The 26,931-nt window shown below is 43.7% G+C and overlaps 1 protein-coding gene across 9 annotated transcripts in view; it reads right to left on the bottom strand.

Moving 5' to 3' along the window:
• The window catches only part of LOC120240372 (olfactory receptor 6Q1), a 73,960-nt gene that overhangs the window by 5,982 nt on the left and 41,047 nt on the right, over positions 1-26,931 (bottom strand). For 2 of the 9 annotated variants that reach the window (XM_039245090.1, XM_039245094.1), the window contains 2 exons: positions 14,430-14,720; positions 5,286-6,706 (listed from right to left, as the gene is read on the bottom strand). In XM_039245090.1, the coding sequence (XP_039101021.1) occupies positions 5,440-6,405 (966 nt within the window). In that variant the 5' untranslated portion in view covers positions 6,406-6,706; positions 14,430-14,720 and the 3' untranslated portion in view covers positions 5,286-5,439. The other 7 variants (XM_039245092.1, XM_039245093.1, XM_039245091.1 and 4 more) reach the window with 7 other exon arrangements.

Genomic DNA, 26,931 nt, shown 5'->3' with positions numbered 1-26,931 from the left:
ACGGAAATGGGCAAAATGTGTGCTTGTCTTCTGAGTGAGCTAAAGCAGAGCCATCGCAAAGCCTGTGGTCTGACATTTGCAAACTAACCTGATTGGCATAAACTAAATATATCTGTGGTGAAACTGTTCTTCAAGAGTTAAATAACTCGCACCTGCTCCAGTTAGCTGCTTGCCTTTGGGTAGGTGGAGACAGGGGACTGTCACAGACCCGGCTGAGCCACCACTAGAGCGAAGTCTGCTCTAAATAAAGCCCTTCCACTTCCAAGAGAGGGGGAGGTTGGTAACGAAGCTGACAAAACACTGGGCATGAGTTAACTAAGTTTTAGTGCTCCTGGACTGCTCTCTGGGGGGGACGGAGCTGAATGGTGCTACACACACCGTCTCAAGGTACTGAAGCATCCACGTTTCTGGGTGATGAGATCCATTTTAAGTTCCTGCTAAAAGGGGTTTAAAATATTCCTATTGTGGGGTGGCTGGCTGGCTTAGTCAGCGAAGCATCTGGCTTCTGATCCCAGAGTTGTGAGTTCAAGCCCCACATTGGGTGTAGAGCCTACGTAAACATAGTTTTAATATAATTTTAAATATAGTTTATTTAAATATAGTTGTAATATAATTTAAAATTTTTAAAATAAATAAAATAAAATGCTCTCATCTTGCCATGGATGGCCAAGGATGATATTTAGGCCAATGACAATGAAGCTGACAATGAAAACAAGGATATAGAGAGAGAAGACTCAATGTAGAGAAACAGAAGGCAGTAGCATTTCACAGCCAAAGCCGGTGTTTTGACAAACATAGCTTAGAGATCAACTGCTAAGAGAATGTCTGGGTAGCTCAGTCAGTTAAGCATCTGACTTTTGGTTTCAGCTCAGGTCATGACTGCATGGTTTGTGCGTTTGAGCCCCATGATGGGCTCTGCGGTGTCAACTTAGATCCTGCTTGGGATTCTCTCTCCCTTTCTCTCTGCTCCTCGCCTGTTCTCTCTCTCACAATAAATAAACTCTAAGAAAAAAAAGAAATCAATTTATAAGGACTTCACGTGTGAAATCTGAAAAGTGAGAGACCAACAAAAGACCAAGGTGCCAAGGGTAAGAAGAATATGGAATCATAGAAGGGGGTCCAGTTGGGCCTTAGGTACATATACCTGCATCAAAGCCTTCAAAATGGATACATAATGGTACACAGCAAACTGTAGATTTCTGATTTCAGTATGTAGATCCAGTCATTCACACCAAGTTGTAAGTCAAAGGACCCTCTCCTGGATGGCTCCCAGACAGTCCCTAACAATTCAGTCAATATCTTGGTACCCAGAATGGACAGAACAAGATGAGCAGTGCTCCTTACAGAATTCTATCTTAATAAGTCTTATTTCTAATTATTCATTGTGACATTCTCTGGATTCCAGTAAAGTAATGTCTAAGTACTGTTAACACTTAACCTGCCTATGTTTCACTCAAGGAACAAATATACCCCCAAAGGATAAATTATATTCTCAGAAATTCCCTTTATAAGGAAATATATTTTTCCTGTCATGATTTCATATATATCTTCATTGCAGAATGATCTACCATTACTAACGGCTTTAAAAACTGTCAGATTGCCTGCGTGGCTCAGTTGGTTAAGCGACCAGCTGTTGATCTTGGCTCAAGTCATGAGCTCACAGGTCATGAGATCGAGCCCCATGTTGGGCTCTGCAGATCAAGTCCAGCTTTGGGCTCTGCACTGGGCTCTCTGTTGGGGCTTTGTGCTGACAGCAAGGAGCCTGCTTGAGATTCTCTCTTTCCGTCTCTTCTCTGCCCCTCGTCCACTCACACACACATGTGTTCATTCTCTCTCTCAAAATCAAGAAACATGAAAAAAATTTTAATTAATTAAAAACTAAAAAAATAGAGGCACCTGGGTGGCTCAGTTGGTTAAGCATCTGACTCTTAGTTTCGACTCAGGTAATGATCTCATGGTTTTATGGGTTCGAGCCCTACATCAGGCTCCGCGCTGACAATTTGGAGGCTGCTTGGGATTCTCTACCTCCCTCTCTTCTTCTCCCCCACTCGTGCTGTCTCTGTCTCTCTCAAAATAAATAAACTTAAAAATATACAAATAAAAACATTCACTGTCACAAACTTCCTGTTTAAAGTAAGTCACCATGTTGTAATGTACAGACAGCATAAGGAGTACAGTTATTAACATTGTACTCACTTCACTTAGTGACTGACGGTAACTAGACTTATCAAGGTGATTATTTCATAATGTGAAAAAATATCGAATCACCATTTTGTACCTCTTAAACTAATGTAATATTGTGTTGGTTATAATATGAAAATGAAGTCAGAAGGTAATTAATTAATTAATTAATTAAAAATAAAATCCTCAGCTGTTAATACCTACACATATCATGTACCTCACAAACACTCCAGATTGGGGCTTTTTTTTTTCCTTAGGGAGTATATATATATATATATATATATATTTTTTTTTTTTTTTTTTTTTTTTACAAATAGTTTACTGTCAAATTAGTTTCCACATGGGGCTTTTTTTTTTTAAGGGAGTGATTGTTCTACAGTGTAAATAATCACACTCACAAAGGCCTTTTTTTTCCATCTTTTCTTTTTTTTTAATTGAAGTATAGTGGACACATAATACCATATTATCAGTTTATTTTCTTATATCAAGTTTTATTAAAGCAAGATGCACTTTTACATGTGTAGGATCCTCTCTAAAAGTCTATCTCTGAGTTTTTACCATTTTAAGTAATGTATCTCAAAAAATATAGACTCTTTCTTCCACAAGCTCAGAATTGGAAGCATCTACTGATACTTCCCATAGAGTTGTTCTTAGAGTCAAAATCCAGAAGGCATTCCCTGGGTTTGAATTTGAGTTCTTTCTGGAACCATAAAGGAGAATGTCTTGACCTGGTGTGATGGTTAATTCTATGTGTCAGCTTCACTGGGCTAAGTGATGTACAGCCTTTAAAATGTTATTTTGGGTGTGTCTGCAAGGGTGTTTTTCTGAAGAGATCAGCATTTAAATAAGCAGACCGAATAAAGAAGATTGCTCTCACTGGGTGTCATATGTAAGTGATGAATCACTGGGTTCTACTCCAGAAACCAATACTACACACTAACTTGAATTTAAATAAATAATTTAAAAAATAATAATAATAAGAGTGCCCTCACCAATATTGGTGGGCATAATCCAGTCCATTGAGTGCCTGAATGAACAAAAAAGGGGAAGAAGGCAGAATTTGCTCTCTTGGCCTGTGCTGGGACATCCGTCTTCTCCTGCCCTTGGACATTAGCACCCCTGGTTCTTGGGCCTTCGGTGTCAGACCAGGACCTACACCATAGGCTCCTCCAGTTCTCAAACCTTCAGGCTCAGACTGAATGACACCTCTGATTTCCTTGCCTCTCCAGCTATCAAATGACAGATCATGGAACCTCCCAGCCTCCATATTGTCCCAGCCAATACCTATAATAAATTTCTTCTTATAGCCATCTCTCAATCTATCTAAATAGATAGAGAGTTATATCATTATAAAAGGTAGGTGGGTTTATGATAGATATTTACATAGATAGATAGATAGATAGATAGATAGATAGATAGATATTTAGATAGATAGAGAGATTTAGATATTTAGATAGATAGATAGATAGATAGATAAATGATAGATCCTCTTGGTTCTGTTTCTCTGGAGAATTCTTATATACCCAGTATGTTCTGTTTGTTTCCTTCAGCCAGAAACCTAAAAGTCAAATGCATTTTGTGTTCAAGTCTACTCAGGTCAGGTGTGTGAAAGTTCTACTCCTATTTCATTCATATGAATTCTTAATTTTGATCCTGCAGGGTTCTCATCTTTGCACTGTTTTTGCATCCTGCCATCATCCAAAAGAATCTAAAGCACATTACTGATATAATAGTCAATAAATGAAACGGTTTTCAAAACGTATGATTTGTGCCTTCTCTGCTAACCATTAAAAGTGCAACAGCTAAGATACTGGGTTGGGCGGGGAGTGTAGACACTGTTGCTATGGGCACCGTCACGTAATCTGCTTGTTCTTGGCCAGTTGAGAAACCATCACAGAAGAATCTGTCCTTCCCTTGACCCAGCCTCAGCATTTTCCCCTTCCATAGACTATAGTTTCTGGAATCTATATTCAAATGATGATTTTAAATGTCTTTAAGATACAACTATCTACGTTTAGGGAACTACTTGAATTACTATAGTCTTTTAAGCCTTACCTCAAGTGAGCTGACATTACCATACAGATCTTCTTAAATGCATTTTCAAAGTACAGGGTGGTATAAAAGTCAGATGGGCCTGTATTTCAAAGAAGACAATGTAGCTACAAAGAAATTAAGGATCACATAGAAAATCAACCATGATTCTGGGACTTTGTGGTGGAAACCACTAGGTGTCTGCCAAACTTTGTTCTCTTTTTTCTCCACAATAATTAAATTGGGGCTGGGTACCTGGCTACCTAGATATACACTATTTTTAGCACCTTGGTGAATAGGTGTGAGTTATGGCTAATTTCTCACCAATAGAGGTGAGTAGAAATGATGGTTTCTTACATCTAGTGGAGAAACTTTAAGATATGGGGTTTGTTTCCTCCTTGATCTATCCTCACCCTTCTTGCCCACTAGAGCCTTGTGCTGACCATGTAAATAACAAGAAGGCCCTAGATGGAGGGTTGGCATATGGTCTTTATCACAAGTACTCAACTCTGTCATTGTAGCACAAAAGGAACCATAGACAACACATATAGTGTGAGCGTATTCTAGTAAAACTTGACTTATGGACACTGAAATTTTAATTTTAGAAAATGATTATGTGTCGGGGCACCTGGGTGCCTGAGTCAGCTGAGTGTCTGACTCTTGATTTCAGCTCAGGTCATCATCTTACGGTCGTAAGATTGAGCTGAGCATGGAGCCTGCTTGGAATTTTCTCTCTGTATGTCTCTCTCTCTCTCTCTCTACCTCTGCCCCTCCCTTGCTCTCTCTCTAAAATTAAAAATTAAAAAATAAAATGATCATGTGTCATGAAATATTAGTCTACTTTTGATTTGTTTACAACCATTTAAAAGTATAAAAACCATTCTTAGCTTACAGATCATTAAAAACAAGTGTTGAGCTGAATTTGGCCCTCAGCCCTTAGTTTGCCAACATTCTAAGGGATGTTGAACGTATAGGATGAGGGAACTTCCATCTTTGCCTGTTGAGCAGAGCCACCTGCCAACCTGGAGCACTCACCTTGGACTCTTGCAGGAAAGAACAAATCTCTTTCCTTCTTTAAGCCCCATTATAGTTAGGTGTCTCTTGTTATGGCAGATTAACATTTTACTTTAATACATAATCCATACCTCCGGACTACCCAGCTCACTACTCTGCCCCTTTGTCCTCACCACCCTCCTTCTGAAGAGCCAACACAAGAAAATTAAGTCCTCACCTTCCCCGTCGCTGACCTTTCCAGGACCTGAGGGAAAAAGCTCGGCCCAGAGCTCCCTTCACCTCCTTGTTCCGAAGACTATAGATAAGGGGATTGAGCATTGGTGTGACAATGGAGTAGAAGACGGACACCACCTTATTGAAGTTGATGGAGGAGGCCACTTTGGTCCGGACATACATGAAGAAAAGAGTACCATAGAAAAGGCTCACCACGGTCAGGTGAGCCGCACAAGTGGAGAAGGCCTTCCTGCGCTCCGCAGCTGAATGGATGTGCAGCAATGTCCAGACAATGTTGCCATAGGACACAGAAATGACTGTGGAGGAGGCCAGGAGCACTGCCAGAGAAACTAGAAAGTCTGTGGTCTCCTTCAGGGTGACATCTGAGCAGGACAAGGCTAGCAGGGGTGAGGCATCGCAGAAGAAGTGGTCGATGACATTGGGGCCACAAAATGTCAGCTGGGACATGAGATAGATAGGCAAAACAGGTGTGAGGAGGCCCAGCAGCCAACAAGCAGCTGCCAGACGGACGCAGGTGCCCCACGACACCAAGGCCGCATATCGGAGAGGCATACAAATGGCCACATAGCGGTCATAGGCCATTGCAGCCAGTAGGAAACACTCCGTTGCCCCCAGGAAGGTAAAGATGAAGAGCTGGGACAAGCAGCCAGTGTAAGAGATGTTCTTGCCCCCACCTACCCCAATAAAACCAGCCAGCATCTTGGGCACTGTCACCGAAGTGTACCAGATTTCAAGGCAGGACAAGTTTGTCAGGAAGAAATACATGGGCCTACATAGTCGGCGGTCTGAAGCCACCACCAAGATGATGGCCAAGTTCGCCACCAAGGTGAACAGGTACATGATGAGAAAGAGTGTAAAGAGGAGGGGTCGTGCTTCATGCACCCCGGCAAAGCCCCCCATGACAAACTCTGTTACATGGGTCCAGTTTGGGGCATATGGCTGCATAGGTGGAACTGAGAGTCAGGACATTCATAGCCTCAGAGACAATGACAGCTCAAGTAGAACCAGTGTGGATAAGGCACTGAGACATCCTGCATTTCGAAAGAGGAAAGCAAAGTCAAGATACTGTCCCTGCCCCCAAAGAATGCCGAGTCTGTGAAGAGCTCTGGAAAACAGACGAGTTCAGTACAAAATTTAAAGTGCTGGATGTGGATGCAGATATTATGGCAGGAAATAGCGGGGAAGCCTGTCCAGTTTGGAGGAATCAGAGAATGCTTCCTGGAGGAAGTGTTGTCTCAGCTGGAACCTGGAAGATAAGGATAAGTGAGTGGCTTTAAATGCAAAAGAATTTAGGGAATCTTAAAAAAATTAATAATAGGGGTGCTGGGGTGGCTCAGTCAGCTGAGCATCCAACTCTTGGTTTCTGTTCAGGCCATGGTCTCATGGTTCATGGTATCAAGCCCTACATCAGGCTCTGTGCTGGAATCAGGAACACACTTAGGATTTTCTCTCTCCCTCTCTCTCTCTCTCAATATAAAGAAATAAATTTAAAATAATAACAATAAGAATAAGAATTTTTAAAGTTAAATACAAAAGAATTTAACTAATAGACTGGTGAAACTTTAAAACAGATAATCCCTGGGGTGTCTGGGTGGCTCAGTCGGTTAAGAATCCAACTTCGGCTCAGGTCATAATCTCGTGGTTTGTGGGCTCTAGCCCTGCATCAGGCTCTGTGCTGCCAGCTCAGAGCCTGGAGCCTCCTTCAGATTCTGTGTCTCCCCCTCTCTCTGCCCCTCCGGTGCTCATGCTCTGTCTCTCTCTGTGTCTCAATAATAAATAAAAATGATTCAATAAAATTTTTTAATAAAAAAAATAAAACAGATAATCCCTCTATTGACCCATGTTTGGGTCAATACATAGTAGAGGAAAAGTTAAGTGTAGACTCCTCCGAGAGTAGAACATGGAAAGAAGACAGCTCTTGTTGAGCCTGGGGAGGAGGCGAGGACATTGTGGAGAGTGGGGAGCCAAGTTAAGGGAAAGGACAGAGCTGAGCTTCAGTCTGAGGACAACAGACAGCACTGAGGAGCTTGAGCAGAGGAGCAAGGAAAGCTTCCTGCCCTTCATAAGGACCATGTGCGCTGTGCCAAGGTAGGTTTGGAGAGGAACAAGGCTATGGGGAGAAGAAAGGCCACGTGAGGAGGTTTCGCGGGGGTAGCGTGGGGTGATGATGGCCATGGGCCCTAGGCATGGAGAGCGAACAGAGCTATTAAGAGATAGAATCAATAGAATTGAGTTTGAATCCAAGTTCTAACATCAACTTGAGATATGAGATCCTGGGCAGATCACTGGAAATTCCCTTTTTAAAAGAAGGTAATAAAAAAAGATGTGTTGGAATGCAAACTTGTACAGCCACTGTGGAAAACAGTATGCAGAGTCCTCAAAAGATTAAAAATAAAACTACCTTATGATCCAATGATTCTACTACTGGGTATTTACCCGAATACAATGAAAATACTACTTTGAAGGAATATATTCACCTCTATGTTTACTGCAGCATTACCTACAAGAGTCAAATTATAGAAACAGCTCAAGAGTCCATGGATAGAAGAGTGGATAAAGAAGATGTGGGTTGTGTGTGTGTGTGTGTGTGTGTGTGTGTGTGGACAATGGAACATTACTCAGCTAAAAAAAAAAAGGATGAAATCTTGCCGTTACAATATGAATGGATCTAGAGAGTATAATGCTGAGCGAAATAAGTCAGAGACAAATACCGTAAGATTTCACACATATGTGGAATTTAAGAAACAAGTAAATGAACAGGGGAGGCGGGGAAAGACAGACTCTTAACTATAGAGAACAACTGAGAGTTATAGGAGGGTGGGGGATGGGTTAAATAGGTGGCAGGAATCAAGAAGCGCACTTGTGATAAGCACTGAGTGTTGTATGGAAGTGTTGAATCACTTGAAATCACCTGAAACTAATATAACACTGTATACTAACTACACTGAAATTAAAATTTCTCAAGTAATAACAATATTTTTCTAACACGAAAGAGATGAATGAGATGAAAGAGATGAATGAGGAAAGGTGAATTCCTATTTCATTTTAGATTAAGTGAAAGAATGTGATGTCTCCATTATATAACAATTTTAAATCACGGCCCCAAATTCTTTGACATTCTTCTCATTAAAACGTGGGAACTATGGCCACTTCCCTTGAACCTGGTCTTGGTGGCTGCTTGACGACAGAATACGAGAAGGGATGCTATGCCAACTTCCAGGCTGAGAGGTTAAGAAATTTATTTCTCTCCCTGCTTCTTGGAACCCAGTCACTGCAGCCCGAGCAAACGGCCTACACAAAGGCCCACATGGGAAGGCACTAAACTCTCCCTCCCTCAGCCCCGGCTGAGCTCTCACTGCACCAATGTGCTGCCAGGTGGCTGAGCCATCTGGGAAATAGATCTTCAGCCCCCAGCTGAGCTGGCCCAGCAGACATCAGCCTTCCCTGCTGGGACCTCCCCACATTGCAGATTTCTGAGCTAAATAGGAAATTGTTGCTACTTTAAGCCACAACGTTTGGGAGTGGCTTGATTCGCAACAATATATAACTGAAACAATGGTGTCCTGGTTCCGTAAGCTTCAGCGAATTATTCCCTATCTTGGACCCTCTGGAGGAAAAGGTATCATGTCTTGCCTACACTCACAAATGCCTTGGGGGCACTTGGGTGGCTCAGTTGGTTGAGCATCCGACTCTTGATTTCAGCTCAGGTCATGATCCTGGGGGCATGGGAAATAAAAATTAAATGTCTAAACTGGGATTTGAATTCAGGTTGACAAGGTCTTAAACCCTTGTTCCTTCCCCTAGAAAAATAATTAAGCAGGTTCCTTCTGGCTTTAACAATCCATGATTTCCTGGCAACGAAGGCACATCGAGATACTCCGTCAGAAAAAGGTCAAAGTCTTCAGATTCCTGCATTCCTAAGTCCGTTCTTCAACATCCCCACAGCGAGTGGTCTATAAACACGGGCTTCCTGGCCAGATAACTGCATTGCAGCCCAGAAGGCTTCACGCTTCTGCTGGCTCTGGGAAATTTCAGTACACAATCGCTGAATGTTTCTCCCCTTTGCAATCTGGTTTATAATGTAGCAGTTTAATAGAAACATCATGAAATTTTTAAAAAATGTAGCAGTTTAAGGGCAGTGCTTACCCCTAGGAAGGAGACCCTTCCTAGCAGATACTCACCACACACGTACTGTAGAGCCTGTGTGACTCGTGTTACAAACAGGCTTCATTGCATCGCACATCGCACACCCTAATCGCTAATTAATAAAGTAACATGGGTGGGGAGGCACCTGGCTGGCTCGGTGGGTTAAGGGTCCAATCTTGATTCTGCTCAGGTCATGATATCATGGCTCATGAGTTCAAGCCCTGTATCAGGCTCTGCACTGACAGTGCAGAGTCTGCTTGGGATTCTCTCTCTCTCTCTTTCTCTCTACCTCTCCTTGCCTTTCTCTTTCAAAATAAATAAATCAACTTTTAAAAATTTTGTTTTTAAATAAAGTAAAATGGGGTGCCTGGATGGCTCAGTTGATTAAGCATCTGACTGGGTTATAGCTCAGGTCATGATCTCACAGTTGGGCTCATGGATTCATGGGTTCAAGCCCCATAATGAGCTCTGTGCTGATGGTATGGAACCTGCTTGGGGTTCTCTGCCCCACTCTCTCCACCCCTCACCCATTCAGGCTGTCTCTGTGTCTCTCAAAATAAATAAATAAACTTTAAATTTTTTTTAAGTCAATTGAGGGTTTATGGGGGGTGGAGGAGAGGAGAAAGTGGGTGATGGGCATTGAGGAGGGCACTTGTTGGGATGAGCACTGGGTGTTGTATAGAAGCCAATTTGACAAGAAATTATATTAAAATAAATAAATAAAAAATTTTTAAAAAGAAAAAAGTTAAAAATAAAGTAAAACAGGGCCCAGTCTTCATTTCCAAACCAAAGTCAAGTATCTAAACTACATGATTGTCGAGATCAGCTCTTCCTCTGCTGCCCAAGACCCAAGTGCATTCTTTGAGATCCAAGACACTAGCTCAAACTGTCAAATGGGTTGAATCGTTATACTGAGAAAGCCGTTCAAAAGGTTTAAATAAGTAAAATACTTGAATGGATAATCCATTATTTGAATCACTAACATATATGCATTCCCCTTCACTCATTAAAAAGGGAGAAAGAATCTTACAATTATCTAATCCTTGGCAAATTTTGAAGCCAGCAGCATTTGAAACTTATTGATTTGTAATGTACTGATGTGATTTACCCAGACTTAGAATCTGGCATCTTCCCCAAACAAGCACTCCTCAAGGAGCCCCTTGAGTGTCAAGCATTGTAGTGGGCACCAAGTCTATAAGGGTTCATGAGCCCTGCCCTTGAAGAGCCCAGAGTCATCCAGGAAAGTCAGAGAACTCTCCAAGCACCACAACAACCAAAGATGAGCTCCTTTCCATGCATCTGGGAGAACACAGCAGGGACAGTGAGTCCGACCCAGAAGGAAGACAGGATAGGTGAGATCAAGAAAGAACTTCCCAACCAGAATACAGTGTGCAGCCTGAGGGACAGGATAATCCTTGACTGCCAAAGTCAGGTTCAGCAGGGGAGAGTGAGTTGGGCCAGGGAGGAGAGGTGTGAAAGACAAATCCGTGAGGAGAAACTGTGGGGTCCCCGTGGAGCCAGGAGAGGGAGAGGGTAGGACCACACTCAGGTGTCAGACTACTTGGTGTCTTCATAGCCCAGGTCCTCCACCTCCTAACTGAAGGGCCACGGAAAAACCTAGATGGAGGTCAAGGTCCAACCCAACTGAATGGATTTCTCATGGAATCGTGTAAGTCCCCAGAGATGGGTTAATTGAGGAAAGCTTTCTGGGCAAGTTTCAGGAGGAGCCCAGCCTCCTCAGAGCGTTCAGGTCCTGTGTTAGTAGGAGAGGACCCTCCCTCCAAGGAGGGCAAAGAGGATGTTTAGAAGCCCCTTCCATGGGCCACATTCTGCTGGGCTTAGGTCAATATCTCATTCCAAACCCACAACAAGACTGCGACCCCATGACCCAGCCTTCATAGAGGTATGACTTTCCTGCGTTTCATGTACTTAACGAAAACAGGCTCAGAGACGGCAAGTAGCTTACATCAGATCAGAGAACCAGGACATGACAGAGATGCAAATGGCCGCAGACCTGGCACAAGACCCAGTGTTCCCTGCTCGGGCCATGCTACCTCCCTCTGCCACTGCCTGTCACTGAGGATCACCCCTGCTCCCAGGTGCCTGCCCCAGCTGTGAGGTCAACTTCTCTGTGCTCAGAGGCCCGCCGGAGGGGCCCAGTGAGGCTCCGTGGCACTATTGACCCAGTGCATCCTCGCCAGGTGGAGAAAACCAGCCAAGTGCAACATCAGGAGCAAGCAAGCAGCCGACAGGGAAGGGGACACTCATGGGGAACGTTCATGAATGTGACTGAATACAGAGAGAGGCCACACAGGCCCTTGGCCCGATTTGATGTCTTCAAAAGAAGGTGTTCCCTTGGCTAAGATTTTCCCTGATGAATAGGGGAAAACAGTGTGAGGCTCATGCAGGGAAACTGACACTTCTTTCCTACAGCTGTTTGCTTGTACAGCTACCTGACAAGCCTGGTGAGACAGACCGGATTTCTCCCTGTGTCCCTGTGTCTCTCTGCCTGGCCTCTGGGACATTTGTCCCCAGCGGTGAAGGAACTGCAAAACAAAGTCACTGACAAAACTGTCAGAAACCAGCCACCATGCCTAGGCGTGCATGAGGCAGACGTGAAAAGCCAGAGACCCCGGAGCTGCTGCCGAGCCTCTGGGTCCCAGCTCCCCCTTGCTCTCGCTCACCACATGCCCACCTCTCTGCTCCTCCCACAACATCTCACGTGGTCAGGTGCACACCTCCGGGGTTCCCAGCGCTGCCTCTGAGATCAGAGGAGCTGAGTTTGACTCTGGCAACACCAGGGACCAGCTCTAGTTTGGGCACGTCACTTAATCTTGCTGCGTCTCTCTTTTCACATCTTCACCTGGGGGACACGAAATGCACGTTTACAGGGCTGGCCTAAAGATGGAAGGAAACAGCGTGAAGTGACGCACAGGGCCTTTGCTCTTATTGCCTTTGTTCCTCTGCCTGTGTGGCTCCCTCCTGCACTTCCTTCAATTCTCTGCGTAAGGTCATTTTAGCCCATTCTGAGCTCCTGTCTGAAATACAACTCCATTACTCTCCGACTGGCTTCTTGCCTTGATGTTTTTTGTCACAGCCTTGCTGTCACCTATTAGACATTTATTTGTTTATCTATAGCATCACACACCTGCACACACACACACACACACACACACACACACACAGCTCATTAAAGACAGACTTTGTTCATGACTGTGTTGCCAGTGCCAAAAAAAGTCACCAGGGCATAGTCTACGTGCGATAAATTGTGATGTAATAAAAGAACAGGTACATACTCCGAGCATCATGCTGACCCCGAGTGCTGCTTCCTTTCCACCTTCAGCTACTGGTTTCAAGGCAACGGGAAGGCCAGGAAGCTCGCCAGTACTTCCAGAAGGAAGTGCCATCCAATGTGGGTGTGGATGTCTGTGCAGCCTCCTGCCTATCGGCCCCAAGCCTGGGGAGGTGTGCAAGGCTGAGGCCTGCCGATCTGGACTAACCCCCTCTCACTAGCCTGTGGGGGGTGCATGTGGAACGGATTTCATGTATAATTTCCTTTTCTTAGCTCCTGCACTTAATTTTAAACTTCCAGAAAAACTGTACTTTATCATCTCTTCTTTTTTTTCTGTTTGTTTATTTTTGAGAGAGAGAGAAAGACAGAGTGCGAGCAGGGCAGGGGCAGAGAAAGAGAGGGAGACACAGAATCTGAAGCAGTCTCCAAGCTCCACACTGTCAGCACAGAGCCTGACGTAGGGCTCGAACCCACAAACCAAGAGATCATGACCTGAGCCGAAGTCAGATGCTTAACTGCCTGAGCCACCCAGGAGCCCCTATTGTCTCTTTTCAAACTCTACTCCACTAAACCCTAGAATTCCTCTGTCGCCAGGCAGCTTTGAAGGGGAAGAAAGGGATCTAACGTGTGAGGCTCCCAATAGCCTTGCTTCAACCAGCTAGTAAGTGGCAGAGTCTGGAGGAAAATACAGCCCAGTCGGACCCCACAGCCCACTCCCTTTCCACTATACCCCCCTGCCAGGGATTAGCATTCCTAATGTCTAATCTGATCAATTAACTGAGAGCCTCTCACTTTATTCTGGTAGCTTCTGTACTGAGTCGGTATGACCTGTTCCTCAAAGCTACTCACAGACAGTCTCCCCATCATGGGAGCAAACAGGACACGAAGGCGTGAGAAAACAAACGGGGTGTCTCTGCAATTGGGTGTCCAAAAGAGACCACAGTCCTGGGGCAAGCTGGGGAGCCCAGCACAGCAGAAGGAACCTAACTTCCTGAGCTTCCAGCTCCTAAGCTTTAAATAGGAATAATACCTATGCTTCCAGTCTCCTGGGATATTATGTCTATCAGCGTGATAATGGATGTGCAGGCTCTTTGAAAACTTTAGTGGTGTGCTCTAGGAAGACCTTATTATCTTGCTTCCGTTGCTCATGGACTATTTGACTACTGCAGAATTTCAATAAAGGGAAAGCCTAGGGGATGGGAGTCTCAGCGGAACCACAGAGCTGGTCGTGAAGCTGCTTAAATAGCAAGCAAGCTGATCTTGTTTAGATTATAGGTTAATTTGAGGTGACTTGAAGGGGCAGATGGAGATGAAGGGGACCCAAAACCCCCCAAAAGTCTCCTGGTGCCCCTACAGTGTGAGCTTAAGCAAACCAGAGGAATTCTGTGTGCCTCTATTTCCTTACTTGAAAAATGGGTTGATGTTTAAAACCAGTGACTCGGTAAACGAACTTTTGAAAGAAGAAATGAGGTAACAAATAGAGACTACTCAGAAGAAAGGATTGGGTTATAGTGAAGTCAAGAATCCTTACTCTAGACTGGGCGTCCTTTTGGGAGAGGACCTTCTTCCGCCGTCTGCATGCTCTCTGGGTCTGAGCTTGTGGTTTCCAGCTTTGGCATAGACCGGATGCTAAACAGCCTCTCTGCAGGTGCTCAGCGGTCTCTAACGAGTGACTCCCCTGTCGCCGGGTACTTCCCCATCTCTTCTCTGGGTGGATGGAACACAAAGGCCCAACCTGCTCAGAACCATGGTGCTGGTGGCCAACGCAGGTTGCTGGATCTCACCGTAGACCCCAAATTCAAAGATCACAGCTTCTCTGAACCTATGGAGAGAAGGGCAGAGATCCACCAGGAGCCAAACAAATAAAGAAGGAAGTAAGGGTTGTCATTGGCTATAAAATGACTCATACCCTATGTATGCGGCTCTGGCACCCAAGGGGTCTCCTGTGGGATAGAGTCTCCACAGAGACTTGAAGCACTCAGACAACAAAGGAAAGTAGATAATAAATCATGGAAAACTCTGCCCCAGAGGCTGTGCAACAAGCTTCATGGGACCCCCTGGTTGGGAGACAAGCTGGACAAACACCATTGGAGAGTGAGGGGCCAGCCAAGGAGGACTCCACGCCAGCTAGGCTCTTTGCCAAGGTCTCTGGATCTAAACTACTCAGGTTCAGAGGGAAATGAAATCTGGAGACTTCCACATTTATCAAGGATGCAATGAGGACTTCCTTTACTAGAATGGGTCAGACAGCCCCCACCTCCCCCACCTACCTACCTGCCCTTTATCCCCATGTGGGGAAAATCTACAATGACAACCATGGATATTCCTTCACAGCAACTCCAGGCCTGGCTGTGTCCGTACAGATGTGAAATACCCTGCCTCAATCCTTAAGAAGCTCACAGTCCAACAAGGGTTGTGACTAAGGCTCACTTTTATCCAGAAGATCACTGTGCCAAACTGCCTTCCTTCCAAAGAACTTCTCCAGAGCATCTGATGATTATCTGTAGGCTGAGTAATCTTTTTCTCCAAAGAGGAAATATGACATCATTTCACTATAAAGCCAAAGGAACATCAGGGGGTGGGATCCTGTTCTGATCACAGGAGGCAGCTGAGCCAAAGCAAACAGCATCATGTAGATGACTGGCCTCTGACATATCCTCAAACCCTAAAAACACATAGGATTCTTTCTCTTTGTGTCACACGACTGTTAGCCTAAATGCTTCAGGTGCGTGTATCTTGTGTCCCCAGATAAATGAAAAAGTTCTTTAATGACAGGGCCATGTCTTAGACTTGACCACATCCACCAGCACCTAGGGGGGTGTAGCTCCGTATAAAATATCATAGACGTGGGCACCTGGGTGGTTCAGCTGGTTAAGTGTTCAACTTCGACCTAGGTCACGGTCTCATCATCCCCGAGTTTGAGCCCCACATCGGGCTCTGTGCTGATGGCTCAGAGCCTGGAGCCTGTTTCAGACTCTGTGTCTCTCTCTCTCTCTGTGCCCCTCTCCACTCTCAAAAATAAATAAACATTTAAAAACACACACACATCATAGGCATGGATAAGAATCCACATAAGCGTCTTCATGACCTGTTACCTGGAGTAGGTGGGCCCCTCTGAGCCCACTTTCTTGTCGATAAAGGGGGAAAATAATGCCAGCTGCAAGGATGACGTTAGACGTCAAGGAGGTAATGAAAGAAGGGCTCCGCACCTAACAGGAGACCAAGGTAGCATACGCTAAAATTCGGGGCAGCTCTACGCTAGGAAGACGTTGAACCAGTGTCATACCTATGTCCCAGCTCTGTGGAAATTTTTCAGCTCTGACCCAGTTTGACCCAATCTGACAGAGACTCTTAACTCCCTAAAAATGCAAAACAAAAACCCTCTTCGGCTCTGACATATGAGGCTGATCAAAAGCAGCGAGGAAGACTCCCGCACCAGCAGGAGGAAAAGAACTACCTGGGGGGCCAAGAAAACAGGCAAACGCCAAACCTCTGCTGTCAAACCCAGGCCCCGCTGGCTCCTGTCTCTCCCTTCCTCCCCCCTACCCCTCGGGAACATTTTGTCTCCTGCCCATAATATTCTGCCCTTGCACTGTAAGCCAATCCAGCCATGTGGGCTTCTTGTTTGTCACTCTGTTGTCCCGGCTTTGCACCACAGAAGTTCAAAATCAAGCAGTTAAAGGCAGACTTCTCTGTGAGGGAGGGTAATAAAAGAGGCTTTGGATGATCAGATTCCTTTTCTTTGCCTCTGGCCCAAAGCATCGGATATCCCAGCCCAGAAACTAGGACACAGAGGAGGATGTGCAGATCAACAGTCAGACGAAGGAAGAGGAACCCAGACCAGAGCGAAAAGCCAAGGGTCTCCACCATTCCTCCAAGAAGGGATTTGACATCATTCCTTGTACTTTTTCACATCATTGTGGTGATACAGAGCTGTGTATAATTATTATTCCAGAAGAGAGGCTTAATCTTCTCTAAATGATCATTTTCAGCTTTAAAAACATCTAGAAACGTGGGCGCCTGAATGACTCAGTTGGTTAAGTGTCCAACTCTTGATCTTGTCTCAGGTCATGATCTCATGGTCGTGAAATCAAGCCCACGTCAGGCTCTGTGCTGTCCGCATGGAGCCTGCTTGGGATTCTCTCTCTTCCTTTCTCTCTGCCCCTACCCACGCCCCATCTCTCTCTTTGAAAATAAATAAACAAACATTTTAAAAATCCAAAAACAAAGTCTAGCCTGGTATTTTTTGCAGGAATTCTTCTTAATGCATTTTTATCATGAAAGAATTCCAAGATAAACATAAGAAGGTACATAATAACTTTATACCCACTACCCAGCTTTATTAAATACTAACCTTTGACAACTGTTATGGACTGAATGTGTCTCCCCAAATTTATATGCTAAATCCTAATGCCCGATGTGATGGCATTAAGAGGAGAGGCCTCCGGGAAGCAATTTGGTCACAGGGACAAGCCTTTATGAATGGGATCACTGCCTTTTTATAAAAGGGACCCCAGAGAGCTCTCTTGCCCTCTTTCCACCATTTGAGGAAACAAGAATTTGGCAGTAGTTACCCCAAAAGAGGGCTCTCACCTGAACCCAACAATGCTGGCTCCCTGACCTCAGAATTTCAGCCTCCAGAACTGTGAGAAATAGGTCTCTGTTGTTAATAAACCAAACTGTCAATGGTATTCTGTTATAGTGGCCTGAACTAGGATTGGAATATTTACTTAAGATAGTTTTTTAAGAAAATACAATTAATGATAGATATATGATGATAGATGATTGATTGATACATAGATAGATAGATAGATAGATAGATAGATAGATAGATAGATAGACAGACATACAGACAGAGGTGCCTGGGTGGCTCAGTCAGTTAAGTGTCTGCCTTCAGCTCAGGTCATCATCTCACAGTCTGTGAGTTCGAGCCCTGCATCGGGCTCTGTGCTGACAGCTCAAAGCCTGGAGCCTGCTTCAGATTCTGTGTCTCCATCTCTTTCTGCTCCGCTCCCACTTGCTCATTCCCTCTCTCTCTATGTCTCTCAAAAATAAATAAACATTAAAAAAATTTTAGATAGATGATAGATAGATAGATAGATAGATAGATAGATAGATAGAAACAATGCAGATACAGTTGAGGCCCTCTGTTTATCCATTTCAGCCCTTACCCCCTCCTCACAATTAACAAATACACTAAATACCCTACTTATGCTTGATTTTATACCATTTGTCGCCCATAAACATCATGTTGTGTGTCTTACATGCCTTTAAAATGTGTATAGATGGTATCAAGCTCCGTATATCACTTTGTAATTGGCTTTTTTCATTGCATATTGCTTTTTATATTTTGTTATACTCATCTCTAGTTCATTTATTTTCATTTCTATGCATATTCTGCTATAGTAAAAAAAAAAAAACAACCCACAGTTTACATATTCATTCTGTTGCTGGTGAGCATTTATATTCTTCCCCCTTCTTGTGTTCCTAACAAGGAACATTTTTGTGCATGTCACGTGGTGCAAAAGGCTTCTAGGGGCAGCAGTTCTCAAAGTGTGATCCCAGCGGCAGCAACAGCATCACCAGGAACACGTCAGAACGCAAATCCTCAGTCCCTTCCCCAGACCAGCTGCGTTAGAAAACTCTAGAAGCAGAGCCCAGCAAGGTGTGCGTTCACAAGCCCTCCCAGTGATTCTGAAACAAGCTGGAGCTTAAGAACTACTTCTCTAGGATATACACGTAAATGAGCAACTCCCACATCACCAGATAATCCCAAATTGCTCTCTGCAGAGGTTGCCCGGACGATACTCCGCCAGCCGTGCCTCCCACGGGGCCAGCGCTAGATAAATGCGGCCTCTTCCGGTTGTGACCGCCTGAGGATTAGGCATCAAGTCCAACGCACAGTGACCACGTGGACTTCCCCCCACCCCTTGTGCATTGCATTTCTTCATGTTTCTATTGAGCAGTTTTTCTTTTTAAATGATTTCTAGGAATTCTGTGTATTTTCCGAATATGTCTACTTTGTTATATAGTCCATGTTTCCTGGGTTTTTAACTCTGTGTAGGCAGCATCTTCAGGCTTTATGTAGCAAAATGCATCTCTTTCCCTGTATGGTTCCTGCTTTTGCACCTTAACTAAAATGTAGTCTTTTTAAAAAAGTTTATTTATTTATTTTGAGAGAGAGCACGAGTGGAGGAGGGGCAGAGAGAGAGAGGGAGAGAGAGAATCCCAAGCAGGCTCTGCATTGACAGCACAGAGCTGTTAGCAGGGCTGGAACTCACAAACCATGAGATCACGACCTGAGCTGAAATCAAGAATCAGACATGAACCACCCAGGCGTCCCTATATCACACAATTTTTTATTTTAATATATTTATTATTCAGCTATAAATATTGCTTGTTATGGCATTTATTTCATCTTTATTCAGAGTTATTCAAAGTTGTGTTCCTAAGTTTCCCAATAGGTGGGAAAAGGGAGAGAGTGGGGTGTTTATTTATCATTTAAACTATTTCTAATTTAATTATGTGGTAAGATATTGTGGTCGGTATGATATGAATTATTCAAAGTCGTTGAGATTTCCTTTTTGACCTCATGGTCAAATTTTACAAAGATTCTATCCACAGTTGTGAAGTTTTTAGAAACATATATATATATATATTAGATCACACTTGCTAATATTTTATTCAAAGCCTCTATATCCTTCCTAATTTTTTCTGCTTGATTTATGAGTCATGTTAGTCCCGATAGGCTTTCTGACTTTCTTCTTATAATTCTTTGATGTTTGCTCTATTTATTATTATATTATAATATGTGAAATTGTGTCAGAAGAATGTGATTTCATAATTGTGACATCTTCTTGCTGTGTGGTTACATTTAGTATTTCGTGGTTACTCTCTTTATAACTGATAACGTTTTTTGCCTTAAGATTTACTTTGTCCTATGTTAATTTTGCTCCGCTTTTTTGTTAGTATATGTTACACATCTTTTCCCATTTCTTTCTTTTTTTTTTCTTTTGAGAGAGAGACTGTGTGTGTGTCTGTGTGTGTGTGCGCACACGCGCACACAGGTGAGCGAGGGAGAGGAGAACAGAGAGAGAGAATTTTAAGCGAGCTCCACGCTCAGCACAGAGCCCAACACGGGGCTTGATCTCACAACTGTGAGATCATGACCTGAGCCGAATTCAGGAGTTTGACCACTGAAGATACTGAGCTACCCAGGTGCCCTTCCATTCTTTTATTTTCAGTCTGTGTGTGTGTGTGTGTGTGTGTGTGTGTGTGTGTGTGTGTTCACTCTGTGCCTTAGGGGAAGCATAAAGCTGCATTTTATGTTTGTCTAACTAATTGCTTCTGTCTTTTAATAGACAAGTATAACCCATTTCCATTTTTTATAATTTAGGAATTTAGACTTAATTCTATTATTTTATTTTGTGCTTTCTATTTACCTTCTTTTGTCTCTGGTCTGTCTTCTCTTGCTTGATAATGTTTACTCTCTTCTGATTTGGAAGCTGTAAGTCTTATTTTAATGGGTACTTTGAATTTTTTTAACCTACATGCTTAACTATAAACTGTCTGACAAAGTCTGCAATTATTCAGTTCCTCTTGGCTTCAGTCTATCCTCTATGTGGCTTAAGTACCTCCCACCTTGAATAACTCCCCCCATCTTGTAATTCTTGTTATACAAAACAAAACAACAACAAAAAAATAACTTTCAGACTCTGTTACTTAACGTGTGCAACATATTTTCTCAATCTTGGCGCTCAGTAGAACAAGTCATTTGGCTTAGGAGCAGGTGGGAAGAGATGCAGGTTGGAAGACACCTGCTTCCTTGCATTCCACTTTTCCCTTCCATTTTCATGTTCCTGTTTCTGAAGCAAATTTTACTAGTCTTTTAGCAAGGACCTATGTGTGGTAATACAGTCAGGTTTTTAAAAATATTTTTCTTTATTTTTTTTGAGAGAGAGAGACAGCGTACACGCACTTGCATCAGGGAGGGGCAGAGGGAGAGGAGAGAATCTTCAGCAGGCTTCTTGTCCAGTGTGGAGCCCAATGTGGGGCTCGATCTCACGTCCATGAGATCATGACCTGAGCCTAAATCAAGAGTCAGATGCTCAACCTACTTCACCACCAAGGCATCCCTGTAGTCAGTCTTTGTATAGCTAAAAATGTTATTTAATCAACCCTCTTGAATAAATATATTCTAATATCCATGTATCCATCACATATTATATGTATCATGTGTGATACATATGTATGTACATAGGCACTGCAGGTGGGAGAGAACATCTAAAGAGCCATCACTCATCTGTTTAGCCCTACTTTTGCTCTCAGTCCAGAGCTTTCTGGAACAGTTAGGTCCTGAGATTTAGAGGGTTTCCAGTCTGAATAGGATTTTTTTCCCCAGCTTTCTGAGACCACAATGATTTCAAGGTTTGGCTGCCCCCAGCTCACCTTCATCAGTTATGACTCACCCATCTCCCTTCCAGATCCCAAAATACTGTTGCCATTGTCTCCTCACCCATTTTCCCCATTCTTGTTGGTTTGTTTCTCTTTTTCTCTCTTTCATCTCTTTATTGTAATCTCACTGTGCTTTAGAAAGGAAGTGAAGTCAGGTATATACAGTGAAACAGACATTGGAACTCGAAGCCCCACATTTTTTATTTCAATGTCTATTTGTTTTATGTTCAAATATTTTTTAAGTTTATTTATTTACTTGGAGAGAGAGAGAGAGGGACAGAGAGAGAAGGAGAAAGAAGATCTCAAGCAGGCTCCACGCTGTCAGCACTGAGCCCAAGGCAGGGCTTGAATTCACCAGCCATGAGGTCATGACCTGACCTGAAATCAAGAGTCCGAAGTTTAACCAATGGAGCCACTCAGGTGCCCCTTTATGTTCAAATATTCTAACTGGCCTTTTCTCATATCTCTTCCATTCTTATTCCCAGCCTTATTGTCCCATAACTTTCTATTAGTTTAATCAAGTTTTGGCATCATTTATTTCTTCGAAATAATCACTATATTTATTTGAGAGCCTTGTCTGATCAACCCGTAAAATCAGTTTCATCCAAAGTGGATCCATGTCGTAATTGTTGGTTTATCAACTGCTTTTCTCAGTATTAGCTTTTATCCATCAGTTTTTTAATTTGGTTTACAGTCTCATTTGGGATGTGACGTGGTATGTTTGTTTTAGTTTCTCTCCCTTCCTTCTCCTCCCCCTCCCTTCTCCTTTACCTCTATATTCATTTATCCTGTTAAGCAGCTTTGGGGGTCTGATCCAGGTCTAACAAGGGCAGCAAGAGGGACTGTTGGCTGTGGCCAACCCAGGCTGGGTCAAGGAGACTCCTGACTCAGCACTTGGTCACAGGTCGTCTCATCCTTGTCTCCCAGCCTGGGTTTGGATATGAGCCACTGCCCCTTCAGCGTTTGGCAGCAGGCTTATTCCCAGCCTCCTCCCCTGAGCGTAGGGGATAAGGAAGGAGCACCATACTAGCTGTGCGCATCAGCCAGTGAGACTGCCTCTCCTTCCCCGTCTCACAGGGAATACTTCCGACTCACTCACGTGTCACCGCTGACTCCCTCTGCATCCCAAACCCCGTGAGTCTGCCCACCCTCTCAGCCCTGATCGCTGTTTGTGTTTTCTGTGCCAGCTTGGATTTCAAAACTGCTGGTCTCATAGTGAAGCCTGACTATGCCTTCTTCTGTTTTCCCTTTTTGTTGTATCCAGTGCTGCTGTGTTTATGCAGCAGACGGCATTCTCGCAACATGAACTCCATCTTGACCTGGTTGTCAGTAGGGACTCTTAAAGCTAGAGAGTTGGATTGTGTAAATCCCACCTGTGGTGAAAATTTGGATGCCCAAAGTGGCTAGACCAGATCATCTGTGGTCCTGAATGCCCCTTTAGCCAGGGTTAATTTTGTCTCCATCTGTTACATATTACTGAAGCACCAGGCATGCAAGAGGCAGTTGAATCTAAATATGAACTGAAACTATTCTGCATACTCAAAATTCAGACAGTAATAGTGTAGAAATCAATAGGATTGGAATAAAGGTTTGAAGTTAACTCATTTTAGAAAAAAATCTATTCCTGGGGCACCTGGGTGGCTCATTTGGTTGGGTATCTGACTCTTGATTTTGGCTCAAGTCATGATCTCATGGTTGTGAGATCGAGCCAGGTGTCCAGCTCTGGGCTGGGTGTAGAGCCTGCTTGGGATTCTTTCTTTTCCTCTTCCTCTGCCCTCCTTTCTCTCTCTCTCTCTCTCTCTCCCCCCCCCAAAAGAAAGAAAGAAAGAAAGAAAGAAAGAAAGAAAGAAAGAAAGAGGGAAAAATGTATTCCTATGATAACTATAGAAACTCACAGTGTTGTAGGGAGGACAAAATGGGGCAGGGGGGACTTAGTACACTATCTAACATGTCTTAAATCTATTAGGATGCACCTGGTATTAGAACATACTTATGAAGAGGCCAGAGGATCCTTCAGGTATAGAGATCTTTAGAGGATCAACAGGAAGAGAGAAACAAAAGGGAATAGGAAATGGCTCTTCAGCCAACAGGAGGAAAGGATTAAAAACAGAAAAAGATGATGGTCACCAATGAAATGAAGTTTTCCTCCCTTCCAGTAACCTTCACCCTGTTCACAATAAACAAAGAATTATTAACAGAAATCCTCAGATTTTGTAAATCCAGAGACGCTACCAGGAAGACAATATATTCTGAGACCCTCTGGAATGTACTAGTACATTCTGTGAGAGCCGGGATTTATCTGTGTTGTTCATAGGTTTCTGCCTAGGGCACAGGGAGCATTTAATAATTGTGGAATGAAAGAATAGATGAAAAGTGCTCAGAAAATGTTTGCTGCAGCAGATCCCGATGCAAGTGTGTGTGAGAATGAATTTATATTGTGAAGACAGAAAGCTGGCAAATCAGCAGAGGACATATTCATTCTCTCAGCCTCCAAGAGTCAGTGTAACTCAAATGCAAAAAGGAAAGAATCTAATCCCTGAATTCTACTTCTGACACCAATATGACACTGTATGTTCACTAACTAGAATTTTTTTTTAATTTTTTGAAAAGAAAAAAAAAAGAATGTAACCAAATGTGTGTCCCACGCTGGCCGTGGGGAGGATCGCAGCAGGAGGATTCAGGGACATCCATTCACACCAAGGAAATGGTGAGGTCTGAATTAGGAAGTCTCCCACCTCACAGAAGTTCACATGTGAGGGAAGCATCACTGATTCAATGTTTTGTGTGTATGCACGTCTGTTGTTTAAAATAAGTAGAATCGGGGCGCCTGGGTGGCTCAGCCAGTTAAGTGTCCGACTTGAGCTCAGGTCATGATCTCATGGCTTGTGAGTTCAAGTCCCTGTATCAAGCTCTGTGCTGACAGCTCAGAACCTGGAACCTGCTTCAGATTCTGTGTCTCCCTCTCTCTCTGCCCCTCCCCTGCTTGCATTCTCTCTCTCTCTCTCTCTCTGTCAAAAATAAATAAATATTTAAAAGTTTTTTAAATAAAATAATTAGAATCTGAATAACCTGGGTTCGAACTACAGATACATCTCTGACTCATCGGGCAAAAGCAGAGATCTTAATTAATCTTATCCCAACACCTAGCATACTGTCTAGCAGATAATAAATGTTCTTTAACGGTGTGTAGAGTAAGTGTTAATAAGTGGATAACCCCGAGCATGTCCCTGCATCCTCTCGGCACTCAGTTTTATTTGTAAGAGACTTACTAGCATTCCCTGTGGCGTCATTATTTAGAGTCCTTGGGATTATGCATCAGCATATAGTGGAAACCCACTAGAACTCTCTAACACCTCCGTCAGGATTGCTGCTCTTAAACATTAATCAGTAAGGACATTTACTAGTCCCTATTTATATTCCCAGCACCTGGGAATCAGAGGGGAGGAGGGGATGAAATACTAAGAAGAGAGGGCACCGGCCTTAGAGGCTGCCAGAGCACAAGGCGTTCATTGCTGGAACTTCTCACCAGTCATAACTGAGGAAGTCAGGAGAGGGCAGCAGAGAGCTGCGGGGCTGGAGGGGAAGCGAAGCCTTCCTTTCTGGTAGGTTCTACCCCAGGAATGCAGGATAAACACTGAAACCAAGCCAGGAGTCAGGACCCTGGCACCTGCATTGGGCATTCAGCATTCGGTTCCGCCACTCACTTGCGATGTGACCTTGCGATGAGACACAGAACCTCTCTAGCCTTCATGTCTCGATGTCTAAAATGAAGAGAATTAGGTCTCAAGATTGTTGTAAAGTTTACAAGAATTGGAAGAGCTGCTGAATTCATCAGTAGTGTTGCCTGCGGGTAACATTGGACACACATGCACGCACGCACGCACACACGCATCCACGCACGCACACACACCCTAACCAGGAGCAGGAGACAAGAAAAGAGCTGACTTTGGAAATTACAGAAATATGGTTTCGGTTTTGGTTTCTTTAATAATGAAGCATATGTCATAACCAAATGTAGGTACAATTCCATGACGGTACGCAAACTCCCTATGACCCTCAGGCACATGCTTCCAGAAAAGTGACTAAGGGCAAGACCATGCTTTTTGGTCCACAAATGCCAGTTACTTTCCTCCTTCCTGGGCACATGGAAGACTGGTTCTGGCCAATAACATGTGAGAAAAGGGGATGTCTGCCACTTCCACAGGCCACAGCACTAGAACATTCCTTTGTGAGCCGTGAGCTTCTCTCTTCTACCACCGAACCAGGAACGTCAGTTAGTCAGAGCGCTTCTTGACAATAGGTTTGGGATACTTAACATGAGTGGGGGGGAAACAACTATGTTGGGTTAAGACAGATATTTGTTATCTATATGTTAATCCAGCAGAGCAGAGGCTCTCCTGACTAATTCAGTAACAGAAGAAAAAAATGTCTAAAAAGGAAACACGTATAGCAATATGAACCTAATGAGATAAAACTCAGGGCCAAAAAACGCAGCCAATTTTATGACGTCATTTTCTATTGAGTAGAGACGCATGCCACCAAGAAGATATGCCACGGATATGAATTTAAGCATAGAACTTCAAAATTTTATAAAGAAAGTCTGTTACAAATATAAGGAAAAATGGCTTTCCTAGGAGACTCATAGCGGAAGCCATCGGAGAGGTACGAGCAGAGAAGTGGCGCAGTGTGACCCGAATTCTGAAAAGATCGCTCTGGCTGTTGAATTCTTCAAAATAGACTGCAAAGGGGAAAAGGCAGAAGCAGGGGGAGTAGTTGGAAGACTATTGCAATAATCCAGATGGAAAATCACAGTAGCTTGGTCCACAAGAGTAGCAGTAGGGGTGACAAGAAGTGGTCAGGTGCTGGATACACAACAACGGTTTTTGGTTGATTGGGAATCTTCAGCTGGATCATATTTAAAGCCATAAGACCATCTGAGTGTGCCTTGGGAGTGAGTGCAGGTTAGGAGAAAAGTAGTAGGAAGAGAAGCCATCTGAGAACTGCACCCTGGGCATGTCTACACGATGAGTCTGGGAAGATGAGGAGGAACCTACAAGAGACAAAGAAGGAGCAGCCAACAGTAAGAAGAAAACTGGAGAGCAAGCCATGTGGGTGCCAAGCAAAGAACGTGGCTCGGGGAATCCAGTGTTGTCAACCATGTCAAACACTGGCAGGGATGCCTGGGTAGCTCAGACCGTTGAGTACCGCCGAATTCACCATTGGATTAGTAACATGGAGGACATTCAAGACCTTGGAAAGATGGAGTGCCTGGGTGGCTCAGTTGGTTAAGTGTCCACCTCTTTGTTTCTGCTCAGGTCATGATCCCATGGTTCCTGGGTTCGAGCCCCACATCAGGCTCTGTGCTGATGGTGCAGAGCCTGCTTCGGATTCTGTCTCCCTCTCTCCCTCTCTCTCTCTCCCCCTCCCCTGCTTGTGCTTTCTCTCTCTCTCTCTCTCTCTCTCTCAAAATAAATAAATAAACTTAAAAAAAATAAAGATCTTGGGAAGAGCTGTTTTTTTCAAAAAATTTTTTTTTTTTATATTTTATTTATTTCTAGGAGAGAGAGAGACAGCATGAG

The sequence above is a fragment of the Hyaena hyaena genome, unplaced genomic scaffold (genome assembly GCF_003009895.1).
Source record: "Hyaena hyaena isolate Hyena2069 unplaced genomic scaffold, ASM300989v1 scaffold_252, whole genome shotgun sequence".
In the NCBI taxonomy this organism is placed as follows: domain Eukaryota; kingdom Metazoa; phylum Chordata; class Mammalia; order Carnivora; family Hyaenidae; genus Hyaena; species Hyaena hyaena.
This window is presented reverse-complemented; position numbering and strand designations above follow the sequence as displayed.